A 13,973-nucleotide genomic window follows, 5' to 3' on the forward strand; every position below is an offset into this window, starting at 1 on the left:
GCTTTCCTTGTAAAATTTATTTCTATTTTTATAGCTTTGTGGTCCGAGAAGTTGGTTGGTAGAATTTTAATCTTTTTGAATTTACTGAGACTTTTTGTGGCCTTGTATGTGGTCTATTCTGGAAATGTTCCATATGCACTTGAGAAGAATGTGTATCCTGCTGTTTTCGGGTGTAGAGTTCTGTAGATGTCTATTAGGTCCATCTGTTCTAGTGTGTTGTTCAGTGCCTCTGTGTCCTTACTTATTTTCTGTCTGGTGGATCTGTCTTTTGGAGTGAGTCATGTGTTGAAGTCTCCTAGAATGAATGCATTGCATTCTATTTCCTCCTTTAATTCTGTTAGTATTTGTTTCACATATGTTGGTGCTCCTGTGTTGGGTGCATATATATTTATAATGGTTATATCCTTTTGTTGGACTGACCCCTTTATCATTATGTAATGTCCTTCTTTATCTCTTGTTACTTTCTTTGTTTTGAAGTCTATTTTGTCTGATAAAAGTACTGCAACTCCTGCTTTTTTCTCCCTGTTGTTTGCATATAATATCTTTTTCCATCCCTTGACTTTTAGTCCGTGCATGTGTTTGGGTTTGGGGTGAGTCTCTTGTAAGCAGTATATAGATGGGTCTTGCTTTTTTATCCATTCTGTTGCTCTGTGTCTTTTGTTTGGTGCATTCAGTCCATTTACATTTAGGTTGATTACTGAAAGATATGTACTTACTGCCATTCCAGGCTTTCGATTTGTGGTTACCAAAGGTTCAAGGTTAGCTTCTTTACTATCTAACTGTCTAACTTAACTCACTTATTGAGCTATTATAAACACAGTCTGATGATTCTTTATTTCTCTCCTTTCTTATTCCTCCTCCTCCATTCTTTATATGTTACGTGTTTTATTCTATGTTCTTCTGTGTTCCCTTTGACTGCTTTTGTGGGTAGTTGATTTTATTTTTTGCCTTTAGTTAGTATTTCATTCATCTGCTTTCTTTGCTGTGATTTTATTTTCTCTGGTGACATCTATTTAGCCTTAGGAATGCTCCCGTCTAGAACAGTCCCTCTAAAATACCCTGTAGAGGTGGTTTGTGGGAGGCAACTTCCCTTAACTTTTGGTTGTCTGGGAATTGTTTTATCCCTCCTTCATATTTAAATGATAATCATGCTGGATACAGTATTCTTGTTTCAAGGCCCTCCTGTTTCATTGCATTAAATATATCATGCCATCCACTTCTGGCCTGTAAGGTTTCTGCTGAGAAGTCTGATGATAGCCTGATGGGTTTTCCTTTGTAGGTGACCTTTTTCTCTCTCTGGCTGCCTTTAATACTCTGTCCTTGTCTTTGATCTTTGCCTTTTTAATTATTATGTGTCTTGATGTTGTCCTCCTGGGGTCCCTTCTGTTGGGAGTTCTGTAGGCTTCTGTGGTCTGAGAGACTATTTCCTGCCCCAGTTTGTAGAAGTTTTCAGCAATTATTTCTTCAAAGACATTTTCTATCCCTTTTTCTCTCTCTTCTTCTTCTGGTACCCCTATAATGCAGATATTGTTCCGTTTGGATTGGACACACAGTTCTCTTAATATTCTTTCATTCCTGAAGATCCTTTTGTCTCTGTGCCTGTGTTCCTGTTCTCTGATTTCTATTCCATTAACAGCCTCTTGCACCTCATCCAGTCTGCTCTTAAGTCCTTCCAGAGATTGTTTTATTTCCATATTCTCCCTCCCAACTTTATCCATTAGTTCTTGCATATTTCTCTGCAGCTCCATCAGCATGGTTATGACCTTTATTTTGAATTCTTTTTCAGGAAGTTTGGTTAAATCTATCTCCCCAGGTTCCCTCTTGGGGATTATCTGGATTATTCTTGACTGGATCAAATTCTTCTGCCTTTTCATGGTGATAGAGGTAGTTGTGGTCAGTTGGCATGTGTGTCAGCTGGGAGAAAAAGTCCCTTTTTGCATGCTGTTTGCCTTCCTCTCCTGTGAGAACGGCAACCCCTGGCAGCTTGTGCTGGACAGTTGCGTGCCAACAGGGCCTCTTAGGCCTGGGTAGCTGCGAAGGCAGCTCTGGGTGGTTGCTGTGGGCATGGCTGCTCTCAGGCTTCTCCCCTGCTATGGTGGGGCCATGCCAAAGGGGGAATGGATAGGAGGCTGTTTATCACCACGACGGTCCTCAGAGCTGCCCTGTCTCCCAGGGGGGTAGGGCGCCCGGAGTTCCCCAGGATTCCCAGCTGCTGAGCTGAGTGTTTCGGGACACCTCCATCCACCTGTGAGGCCCCTGTCCCTTTAAGACTTTCAAAAAGCACTCGCTTTTCTTTTGTCCCAGGGGCGCCGGCTGCGGGGACCTACTCACAGATTTTACTGTTCCATTTCCCTAATATCCAGCACACTACGCAGTGTGTGTTTGCGCTCCCTGTGCGTATGACTAGGGCTGGGTATTTAGCAGTCCTGTGCTCCCATTCCCTCCCTGCTCCAACTCCTTTCCTCCTGCTGGGGAGCTGCGGTGAGGGGGCACTCGGGTCCCGCCAGGCCGTGGCTTGTATCTTACCCCCTTCGTGAGGCGCTGGGTTCTCGCAGATGTAGATGTAGCCTGGCTGTTGTACTGTATCTTCTGGTCTCACTTTTAGGAATAGTTATATTTGTTGTATTTTCAAAAATATATATGGTTTTGGAAGGAGATTTCTGCTGCCCTTATCATGCCGCCACCTTGGTTCCTCCCTCTGCTGCAAGTTTTTATAAGGAATTTCAGATTGGACTTTTAAAGGCCTCTCGAGGCCAGAAAGCCAAACCAGACTTGCCATCAGGTTTTTCCTGCAGTACCTGTAGGTTTAGGTAAATTCCTCTCTTCTTGAGGTCCCCAAGACATTTTGAGGTTCCTGCACTTGACAGGAAGTGACCTTCCTTACTCACCTGATAAAGCTGCTGGGAACCCTGTAAGCAAGGTACCAGGCGAGTTCTTCCAAGGGGTTTTGTTGGCTTTATAAAGTCAATCTTAGTTACTTAAAGCTGTCTGTTCAGATCTGAGTTTATGCACGTGTCTCTCAGGTATGACATTCTAGCTAAAGCCTTGGTAATATAACCAGTGTTTTTAATTGGTCCTGTTACAAGGAAAGCAGATTCTTATTGGACTTATGCAAATAAACATACTGCCATGAAATATAAAAATACTCACTGAGAGTTTTTAAATTTTGGAGGGATCAAATAGAGAGAAAGATAAATGTTTCAATTTTGCTTATAAAGGTATTGTCATTTACTAAGCTGTTGTCAGCTTACAAGAAAATTTTAAAACACTTTTTATTAGCAACATTTGAAACAAAAAGTCATAAAATTATTTTCCTTAGTTTACTTAATCTTATGTAACTAACACTTGCTCTACTGAAATCTAGTTCTTTACTAGTTTAGAAGTAATAAAACAGTGACTATAAATGACTGGTTAAAGATCTGATGAAAGGTTACTATACAACAGTAGACATAAGGAAATTTGGATATCTCTGTAACATAAAACGTTCAGTAACAAAATTTCACATCATACCCTTTGACAGTGCTTTCCAGGTAATTAAGCAGGTTATTATATATCAGATAAATAAGTCAAATTAGTCAAATATTTTCCGCAATGAGGAGAAAAAATTCCTTTGGCATGTTTCAGGGAAACATGGAAAATACTTGGAAAATATCAGAGTTAATTAGAGCTAAAAGCACCTTTTTGAATTTGATTTTGGGGAGCTGTAAGAAAGTTTTTAAGGCACTTGCCTAAATAGAATGTATGAAGGTCACTATGAAACAATACTTCTCTATTTAACCAGAATGGCAATAAAAGATTTTAAAGTCAAATACAGAAGGTTACACAGTTGTTAGCAAAATTTAGCTTTTAGTCCTTTAAATATTAAGACCTTATTTTCTTAAGTACTCAGACAACTCACTGAGACTTTAGACATGAGAAACTGCTTTGATAAAACAATCAGAATATCCTTTGCAATCTTTCAACATTAACGGTAGACTAATAAACCTTTGTCCTTTTAACAAACAGAAAAAAAAGTTTTGCTGTGTACTTGATATTGACACGCATTTGCTTTAATTTTACATAGCATGACCATATCAATTCTTCCACAAACATTCTACAATTTTACATTCATAGTTCTCCCTCTTTAAACAGCTCTTTAGAACTGTTCTAGACTTTAGGACAAAATTACCTTCTTTTATCAAAAGACACATTCTTTTGCATACAGAAATGTTTTACTACTTGAAGTAGTTTTAATTAGAATTTAAAACCATTAGGGTACCTTAATTTTTAGTGAACACTGAGAAGTAGACTATTGTAAACTGTTACACTAGCATTCTTAGATTGACAAATTTATGAACACATTTTATAATTTCTGGCACAATTTCTCACTAAGCACAAAATGTGTCTACTTGACTTAGCAAAATATTAAGGTTTTAGGTTACCACAAAGATTCTCAGGCTGTTTGTAGGTATACACAATGTAATACACTGTAACACACTATTATTAAGGTGTTCACCTGCTATAATGATTTAGTTTACTCATTCCTAACAACCATGCTAGATTATGCACAAAACTTTTACCAAACATTACACAAAGTCAAGCCTCTTTTTAACCATTTTTTTCTTGAAAGATTTGACAGATAACATCCACTTAAATGACTCTAGATAAATTAAGGCAACTGATAACCATAAGGACATGTCTGTTTCAGTTCAACTTAAATTAGCGTTAATGCTTAATATTTCCTATTAGAATTTTCTGTAAGTTTTAGAATGGCCAATTTTTACATGCGCTTGTCTTTAAATCTTTTTTTATTAATACCATCCGGAGGTAGAAAAATATCTTTAATTTATACATTTAGACACACCAACATACCGCTTGAGACATAATGACTACAGGTACTGTTCATAAAAGAACACATACACAAACTGATACAAAGAGTTTTGAGTTACCAATACCTAATTGCAAAATGATGTTGTAATTAAATATATCATTTCCGGCCATTTTTCCCTGCTTGGCAGTTTGTATTGAGGCCAAGTGGCATTATAGAAGGAAATCAGCTTCTTTCATTTAGCTTATCTGATTAAAAGTATCTCAATTTTTAAGAATATACTCTAAGGGTGATCAGTTTACATAACTGGGTTAAGATCTAGATGGCCCCAGACTAACAGGGCCGATGAAGGCTCTGAACTGATGGGAACTGTGTGTGTCCAGGGCGCTGGAAGTGAAATGCAAGTATGATTTTAGCACCAGTCATTTAAAGCCAGGCTGTATTGCAGAAGATAAATTTTTTCTGTCTCAAGGAGTCTAGTTTAAGAACCTCCCAATTTTGAGGATAATGATGAACCCAGTAAGTAGAATAGATTTCCACCAAAAGAATTTAGAAAACTTGTTCCATAATGTAGTAGTCCGTGGGACTTTTGACCATTTTCCTTCCTTGTGGCAAAATTAATTTAGCTGAATAACATTATATTGTATACTTCTCTTCATTAGAGAGGTTGTATTGAGGACAGGCTTGTGTGCAGAAGATAAGACTCTTCTTTTTCAGGGTCTGGGGATCAAATTGCTCCCAGTTCTTTAGAATGCATGCCAGAGGTGCATCCGGCTTTGAACTTGAAGAGGAAACTCCCATCCCTAAGAGAGAGAGACAGGTGTGCAATGCCTTGTCGGCCTTTCCTCTGTGCAGGCATCCCCTTGCCTTGCAGCCTCGGTGACAGTGGTCAATCACCTCCTCTGCCAGGCCTACTGGACTTAACCACTCCTTACCAGTGTGGCTTGTACCTTGCATTGATTTCCCTCTTGCCTTCCCATTCAGCAAGAGTTGCTTCAGAGCCCTGGATCTAGTGGGAACCTCACCAGTATGCTCTTACTTTAAGCCTTCTGGGAGTCCTGATCAAGACCCTAGTTTCTCTGCATGGACTTTGGCAGAGTACACTCGGGATCATTCCTTGAGAGCCCCCTGCCTGTCCGATAAGTGCAGGGACTGTGTGACCTCTGACTGCCAGAGCCTTGTTCAGAGCCACAAGCCTGTTTTGCTTCCCTGGGGACACAGAAAAGGAAATGCCTAGCCTCAGGAAGGCTGCCTCTCAGAAAGGGAGATCAACAGAATAGAGCCATTTACTTGGTGGGCTCAGGTTTCATTTTTGACTGCTTCACAGACTTCATTTACATTATGCAGGAGGAAGTGGTGCAGGCCCAAAGAGGACTGCTTTGAATGAGGAGCAGGGGAATTTTTTCCAAGGCCACAGTTAAAATTCAGAGGCTGTCACAGACATTTATGGTGGGGGGAGTCTATACTCTTAAACACCTGTTTTTGCCACTGCATAGTAATTATCCTGCTAATCACATTGTGCCCAGACACATTTCTTGAGATAAAAAGTGCAGCATTTAGTGGGGAATAAGAGCGAAGCATGGATCTCCTACCTTGCAGTGGTGAGCATCGGATTCCATGAAATTTGACGGAGGCACACATAGAGCCTGTAAAGGAAATAAAGAGCATCGTTGCCTCACCCAGAGGCCAGGGCGGCCTGAAGAAGCAGGCTGGAAGTCAGAGAGACAGAGAGAGACACTCCTCATGGACACCCAGTCAGGCTGTCGGGGTCTGATTCCAGACACGCGGACGTTTGAGAAGCCCCTGAAGTGTAGTCTCAGCCTAGACTCTCGCAGTTGCCCATGGCTTTCCTCAGTCCCTCGCATCCAAGGAGAGCCTCTGAAAGGGAATCCTGGCGTCCACTCAGGTGACTTTCCTGGCTCCCAAGGGAGACGGGGGATCCACTGAGGGGAACACTGGGGACCCTGTTGTCTGAGACTTTGAGATCAGTGACCGGGCTAGTCCCATTTAAGTGGCTGACGAGTGCCCAATGTTCTGTGCCGTAGACAGCTTCCTTCTATAAGGACAGTGAAAGAAAAAGGCAGGCTTGGATGCAGATACCTCCAAAATTATCCCAGATAAGCCCCCAAATTTGATGCCAGGGTTCTTGTTCATGGAGCCAAAGAATGAACTTTGCAAACACTCAAGATAGAAGAACAAGAAGAAGAGGCTTTTATTTAGAGATAAAGTGAAAGGACAGAGTTCCTGGCTCTCTCCAGGAGGGAACAAGAGATTCTGTGGTTTGCTCATTGTCTAGGGGTTTTATGCGCAGTTGAGGATTTTCAGGAATGAGGGTAAAGTGTTAGGAGTGCAGACTTGTAAGACAGCCTGCCCTGCCCCTAAGGTGGGCTGGGTTGTTGTCTGTTTGCTTGGGTTGTTTATAGTTGAGATTGCTTACCGAATTAGTCTTTTGCCTAGGTTGCAGATTACTTGATTACGATTAGAGAAGGGAAAACAGCACATAGTTGCAATTAACATAAACGGCCTTTTAGCAGGCTAAGGTAAATTTTACATTGTCATGATGTAATTGATACAGTAAAGTGGCAGTTTATGCTAAGATACTTTTCTTTATCTGCAGAACACAAACATTCCAGTCCAAGTTGCTCCTGGCCTTTTGAGCTTTAACTGATTTCACTGAAGAATGTCTATATTCCTAGTGATGTATGCAAATCTTTACCCTAGAAAATGAATGTGACTCTGACTTTGCATAATGCTTAACACAGAGTTTTGATAGGGACTTCTTTGCATATTGTTACATTGTTCTGACTGTAATTGTCTTGCATTGCGTTTTTTTTTGGTGGGCCTCGCCCTACTGTGACTATACCCACAGTCCCTGTCTCAGTACTACTTCCCGATTCTTTGTGAGCAGCTCCTTCAACAATGTCATTTCATCATTTTCCTATGGGTTAGTTCATAGGACATCAGAGCAAATAGCTCCCATTTCCTACATATCTCAAAGGTGGGGCCTCCAAACCACTAAGAGACGGAAGTTAAAAGACTTTAAATACTGGGACCAGCTCACTCCAGTCGGCATAGATGTCTGTTTTTCCAGCCCACATGAAGGCTCTCCTTATTCTGGGCTTTCTTCTCCTTTCTGTTACTGTCCATGGCAAGGTCTTTGAAAGGTGTGAGTTGGCCAGAACTGTGAAAAGGCTTGGACTGGATGGCTTTAAGGGTGTCAGCCTGGCAAACTGTAAGTTAACTCTTCTTTCTCCATTCAAATAATTAGCTAGGTGTGGGACAGAGACTTACAGACGATGAATAATAAGAGGGGCTCTGAGTGAATGGACTTCTTAATTTTTTTTGAAGGTTTGTATACTACCTCATAAAACAGGTTAAAAACATCAACTTTTTCCTTTAGAATCAGACATACCAAATGAAGGAATAAGGGCATGGGAGGACAAAATTCGATCCTATTCTATGAGCCAGGACCCATCGTATCCCTCTAGTAACTCTGCATTTGCCAGTTGCCTCAGACCCGGTGGCACATGTAGGCTGCCTAGAAGATACAGTTGAGCACCTGGGATGGCTGTGAAGTTCTGGGTACTGACTCTCTCCAGTTCCTGTTTAGAAGGTGAATTCTGTGAGCCTAGAGTAATGCAGTATTTTTCTCTTTTTTAATTCTGCTGCCATGGCATGGAGTTCTTAACAGCAAAGTCAACAACAACAAAATTATGTTGAACTCTCAATACAGGGTCAATAGGAACCTACTTCCCCTCAATCACTGTTTAAATAAGGATCCCTGAAATGTAGCTTGAAATGATACTTTGTTTTCTTACTCTGGTTGATTAATTCTTCTTCCTTTTCTTCCATATAGTTCAAGATACTCCCTGAATAAAAGTTACCTTATATTTTAATCCGTACATGTCAATGTAATCACTGTATTTTTCAAATTGAATTCAAATAATTCCCCTTAATGATTATTTTTGAGTGACTGAGTGAAGGGATGGATGGATGGATGGATGGATGGATGGATGGATGGATGGAGGGAAGGAGGGATGGAGGGATGGATGGATGGATGGATGGATGGATGGAGGGAGGGAGGGATGGAGGGATGGATGGATGGATGGATGGATGGATGGATGGATGGATGGATGGATGGGGGGATGGAGGGATGGAGGGATGGATGAAATAGTCTTTCCTGTTCCATAACTCTTGCTTTCCCTATTCTAAAATGATATCCAAATTCTCCTTCAGGTAGCATAAGAAAATTGCTTTCTCCCAGAAAATCCTTATTTTTCCTAATAAGTATTTCTCATCAGCATAGGTATCTTTTATTAAGTACAAAGATCCACTCAACAACTCTGTTGATTCTTCTATTCTAGGATGAACCTTGCCTGAGGGATGGGAGCAGGAAAGGATAGTAGCAATGAAAGAAAACAGATATTTTATAAACTGTTATCTTGCTTCATTAATATCAGAAAATGATTTTCTAATAAAGAGATTCTCCTTAAGGGCCTTTTAACACTAAAATGTTAAAGTATTTTACAAGTAAAATACATCTTTATAGTTATAAGTAAGTCATTATTGAAATACAATAGCTAAATAGTCTGATTATGATATGCAGTTTAAAGTCACGTGGTATTGCCATTCATCACTAACTATAACTTCTTTTCAGGGATGTGTTTGATGAAATGGGAAAGTAACTATAACACACGGGCTATAAACTACAATCGTCCAAGCAAAAGCACCGATTATGGGATATTTCAGATCAACAGCCGCTACTGGTGTGAGGATGGCAAAACCCCAAGATCAGTTAACGCCTGTCACATACCCTGCAGCGGTAAGGCCAGACAATATTTGTGTAATGGCATAAGCCTCATCTGGTTATACTTACAAGAATAGAGACTCTATACAAATGAAAAGTCCTCACCTCTTTATTATCCTCCTCATAATTCCCTAAGAAGTTGTAGAGCTGTTAGAGTGTTCTTTTCTAACATACAACAGTTTCTGCAATGACCTATTAATTTATTGCAAACGAACTTTTTGATGCTTTGTCAAAAATAATGCCATTCCTTCAACCTACTTTGGGGAGATTTAAGGATGATTTGATGGTGCAGACCTTTTTAAAAAATTGTTTTTTCTTTTTATTATGAAATAGTCTAAATAGATAGAAACTTGGAGACATTATTATAATAAACAGCCATATGCCCATCATGCACTTTAACAGTTAACATTTTGTCATATTTACTTCTTTTATGTGTGTATATGTATATATATATGTATGTATTTTTTTTGTTGCTGAACCCAATTTTAAAGTGAATTAGAAACATAACATTTCATTTCTAAATTCTTTAGTTTGCGCCTCCAAAAACTACACTTCTTACATACATAATCATTGTTATACTTAAGTTAATTTATGGATTTATTTAATTGGGATAAAACAAATGTTCTATTGAACTTATAAAAATAGAAATAATGTGGATTTTTTTTAGTGTATAAAATATCGGGTAAGTAGTGAAAAATTGATAGTTACATTTTTAAGTGTTAAAATTCCTAATAGAGATTAGCCTTAGAATATTATTTTGTAACCGGTTAATTTAATATAAAAAATATTTTGTGTTATATAATAATTTGAGGTCATCATATAAAAATTGTTACTACCCAGACATCCAGACATTTATCACCATGGTGACCTTTGGTATATATTCTTCCAGAATAGATATCAGTCATGTATATGAATATCAAGCTTTATCATGTACATATGTACACACATACAAACATGTAAGCCATGTATTTAAAAAAATGAAATTGTACTATATATACTGTTTTCTAATTTTCTCTTTATCACAGAATTATTTCTGTGTCATTAAATACAAATCTGTATTATTTTGAAGGATGAATAGAATTCCACTATATAAATATTCTATAATGTATTGACCTAACTCTCACTGTTAAGCACTTAGGTTGTTTTTCATTTTCCCCCTTTATTAATTGCTATGAAATGCCTTGTGCATATATGTTTGGGAGCATTTCCTGTTACTTATTTTGGATAAATTCCTGTAGTAGAATTTCTGATTAAAAAATTGCTAAGCTGTTTTTTTCATGTGCTTAGTATAAAGAGAACCCCCTATCACATTACTTACATATTCCATAACTTCCAATGACTTTGGTAAATGAAAAAATCTTTTATTTCATGCCAAATGGGATGGAATGAAGAAAAGGTTTTTCCCTAACATTCACAGATACATGGACTTTTCGACAATAATTTTAATGTTCTTTCCTCAGCCTAAGAGAATAAAGCTGGCTTACTCTTAAACTTAAAAATGGTTATCCTAAGCTTGAAATGAAATTTCTATGAAAGTTGTCTTCATTCCTCACCACTTCTTTTTCAGCTTTGCTGAAAGATGACATCACTCAAGCCGTCACCTGTGCAAAGAGGGTTGTCAGTGAACAAGGCATTAAAGCCTGGTATGTTGAAGCATTAAAAGGGAAAACTATTTTACCTTACTGTTATGAGAGAAGTAAGAGATTTCAAAGACCAAAACATGCTACTGAGAGCTGAGAATTGCAGCTTAAGGCTTATGCCAAACAATATATTACCTAGAAACAATCTACTTTAACTGATTTAGAATCTTGACTCTTGAACTCCTTGATTTATTTTATGGGACTCCTAGAGTTTTTAAGATTCTGAGTGCTCTACCAGTTACGGGTCATGTCTTGAAATTATTTTTGGAATAATGTAAATGGGGAAGGTACTTTGCAGTTGCTGTTGTAGGATACACATAACTCAACATTTATGTTCAGAATTCCATGCCTGAGGACTTTGGGGAGATGTGAAGTACTTGGTTTACATATTTCCATTTAATAACTAGCAGTGCCTGAATCTATTTGTAGCCTGTATTCCATTTAGTGATAAAATATTTTGTTCTTCCAAAGGATTTGAAGTATGTACATTTAATGAAGATAGGGTTTAACCTATCATTGTTTGACCTTTCTTTACAGGGTGGCGTGGAGAAGTCATTGTCAAAACCGAGATGTCTCCAAGTATGTCCGGAACTGTCGCGTTTAACTATGCAGTTCTATTCCCTCAGCGTATTTTGTCTCTTTTTCCACATTAAACGAGGAGTAGTTGAGTGAAAGTTCATGCTACCATTCTTTCAAACAAACGTTTTAGTCTTTCGAACAGGAACAAAATATGGTCTTTCTTTTACAAGGCTTACTATTTACTAATGTGTTTATTATTTGAAATTAAGCCCACATTTTTCAATTTGCTAAAAGAAATAATGCTGGTGAAAATTTATCCAAAATTTCAGCTCTCAAATACATCTCTAGTGTACATTCAGCTATTAATCAAACAAATAACCCAGACTTAATCTTGAATGCTACAAGTACTCCCTAGTAAATAAAAATGTAACAAAAGTTTATATTAAAACAAGTTGATCTTAGGCAAAATGCCAGCTGTATACACGTGACATCTTCAAGTATTCCATCATCTCCAAACATGGTAAAAAAAAACAAAAAAGCAAAAAACACTCTTTGTTGAGGAATATGACATTTTTAAAGGAGCTTAGTGGCAAATGGCTAAAAATAGAGGCAGCCTGAATTAAGAATTTTGCTTCTATGAAATGGGACCTTTGGTTTAAATATATCCTTAGAAATGTTGCTTTAGAAAGAAATTCACGTTTTACACATCAATCTATTTTAGCCCTTTAAGGCATTCTTTTATGCATCTTGCTGATCACGAAGGAATATAAAGGATTAGATGAGCTGTTGCTGTTCTTTAATTTTACTGACTTAGATTCGTGCATTATGACTAAATCCTGAGGCAGATGGGTTTGCAAGTATTGAAGTAATTCCTAATTAACCACCAGCCTGAAATTATGCATGTTGTAAAAAAAATTATTAAATACTTTGCAATGCATACTTTGTCTTTCTTTTTTTAGAAATCTTTCTCAAGAGTCAAGATTCTCTGAAGAAAAAAATATATATGTCAATAAAAATGATTTGACACTCTTAATATATCCTATATTTACATCTGTGCCTGAACAGCAGCTGGATGTTGCTGAAGAAAAATCCACAAGCACGCTGACAGTTCTCACTTTGAATTCACAACTGCAAATCTCAAATGAGCCATCAAATCTGTCTGGCCATTTTAGTCACTTCTCTACAATGCTTCTGTGGTGGTGTCCCCACCCCCCAAAATGACTATTACTACTTTATTTCTCCTCTCTCTTCAAAGCCCTGGCACACACCCAACCCTGCCCTTCCACCCCTCTCTGTTCTCAGCAGATGAGCTGGCCCCAGTCTACCCTGAGAGAATAGAGGCCCCTCAGATGGACTTCTCCCCTGCTGGCACCCACAGCGGTGATCCCACCTTCCTCTGCCCCCTGCCCACCACAGTGCCCGTACACGCAGTCTCCTTCCTCTCTCTCTCACTCCTCCAAGCCAGCTCAATGTTTCCTGCATCCCGAGTTTCTCCCTCTTCGCTGGACCACCCCTGCCATTGTATAAACTGCTCTGGTAACCTCCCACCCTACAAAAAACCCTCTGTTAACACTACATAACCCTCTGACTGCATCATTTTCTGCTCTCATTTACAGCAAGACTTCTGGGATGAGAAAACGACACCAACCCCATGTCTCATTGTCTTTTCAACACTTCTTAATCTGGCTGTTATCCTCACTCACTTAAAACTGCTCCTCTGAGTCTCCTCCCTAGACTCCTTGGGGCCAGTTCTGGTGATAGCCTGTTCTCTGTGTATCTTACTTGGTCTCTCTGCAGCATTTGACAAAGTGAACCACTTCATACTTCTAGAAAACTTTTCCTCTCCTAGCTTCTTTTTTACATCCTGCCTCACTGCTCCTTCTCAGTCCTTCTTGGATGGCTCTTCCTCTGTTACCTAACTTTTCTATTTCCTTCTTTGATGCTTACTGTAAGGCTGGAGACACTGATGGGAGGAGCAAGCACGTGGGACACTGATGACGTGCCAAAGTCCCTGGCTGCTGCCCCCTCCCAACCTAAAAAATGTGCCTTGGGCTAGCCAATCCTCGCACCGCTGTGAATCTAAGCTCTGCCTCCCCCTACCTTCTTTAAAAACTCGCTGCCTGTCTGCTGACGCGCGGCTTCCTCAGCCTCCATTTCTAGAGAATGGGAAATCTCGCCCGGGTGTTTTGTTCAAATAAAC

At 39.1% G+C, this 13,973-nt stretch overlaps 2 protein-coding genes across 2 annotated transcripts in view; both read left to right on the forward strand.

The window, feature by feature from the left end:
* LOC130679255 (uncharacterized) overlaps positions 1-13,973 on the forward strand; it is a 215,667-nt gene that overhangs the window by 125,898 nt on the left and 75,796 nt on the right. The gene's annotated exons all lie outside the window — the stretch shown is intronic.
* Positions 7,860-12,710, forward strand: LOC130678985 (lysozyme C-like). Its single transcript, XM_057486578.1, has 4 exons — positions 7,860-8,039; positions 9,465-9,629; positions 11,182-11,257; positions 11,792-12,710. Exons 1-4 carry the CDS (start codon positions 7,883-7,885, stop codon positions 11,856-11,858), a joined length of 465 nt encoding a protein of 154 aa, XP_057342561.1. The 5' UTR covers positions 7,860-7,882; the 3' UTR covers positions 11,859-12,710.

The sequence above is a fragment of the Manis pentadactyla genome, chromosome 10, assembly GCF_030020395.1.
Source record: "Manis pentadactyla isolate mManPen7 chromosome 10, mManPen7.hap1, whole genome shotgun sequence".
NCBI lineage: Eukaryota > Metazoa > Chordata > Mammalia > Pholidota > Manidae > Manis > Manis pentadactyla.

Coding starts and splice junctions, on each gene's coding strand:
- LOC130678985 (XM_057486578.1), top strand. CDS start 7,883: ATGTCTGTTTTTCCAGCCCACATGAAGGCTCTCCTTATTCTGGGCTTT. Junction 8,040..9,464: donor GGGTGTCAGCCTGGCAAACT/GTAAGTTAACTC, acceptor ACTTCTTTTCAG/GGATGTGTTTGATGAAATGG. Junction 11,258..11,791: donor GAACAAGGCATTAAAGCCTG/GTATGTTGAAGC, acceptor CTTTCTTTACAG/GGTGGCGTGGAGAAGTCATT.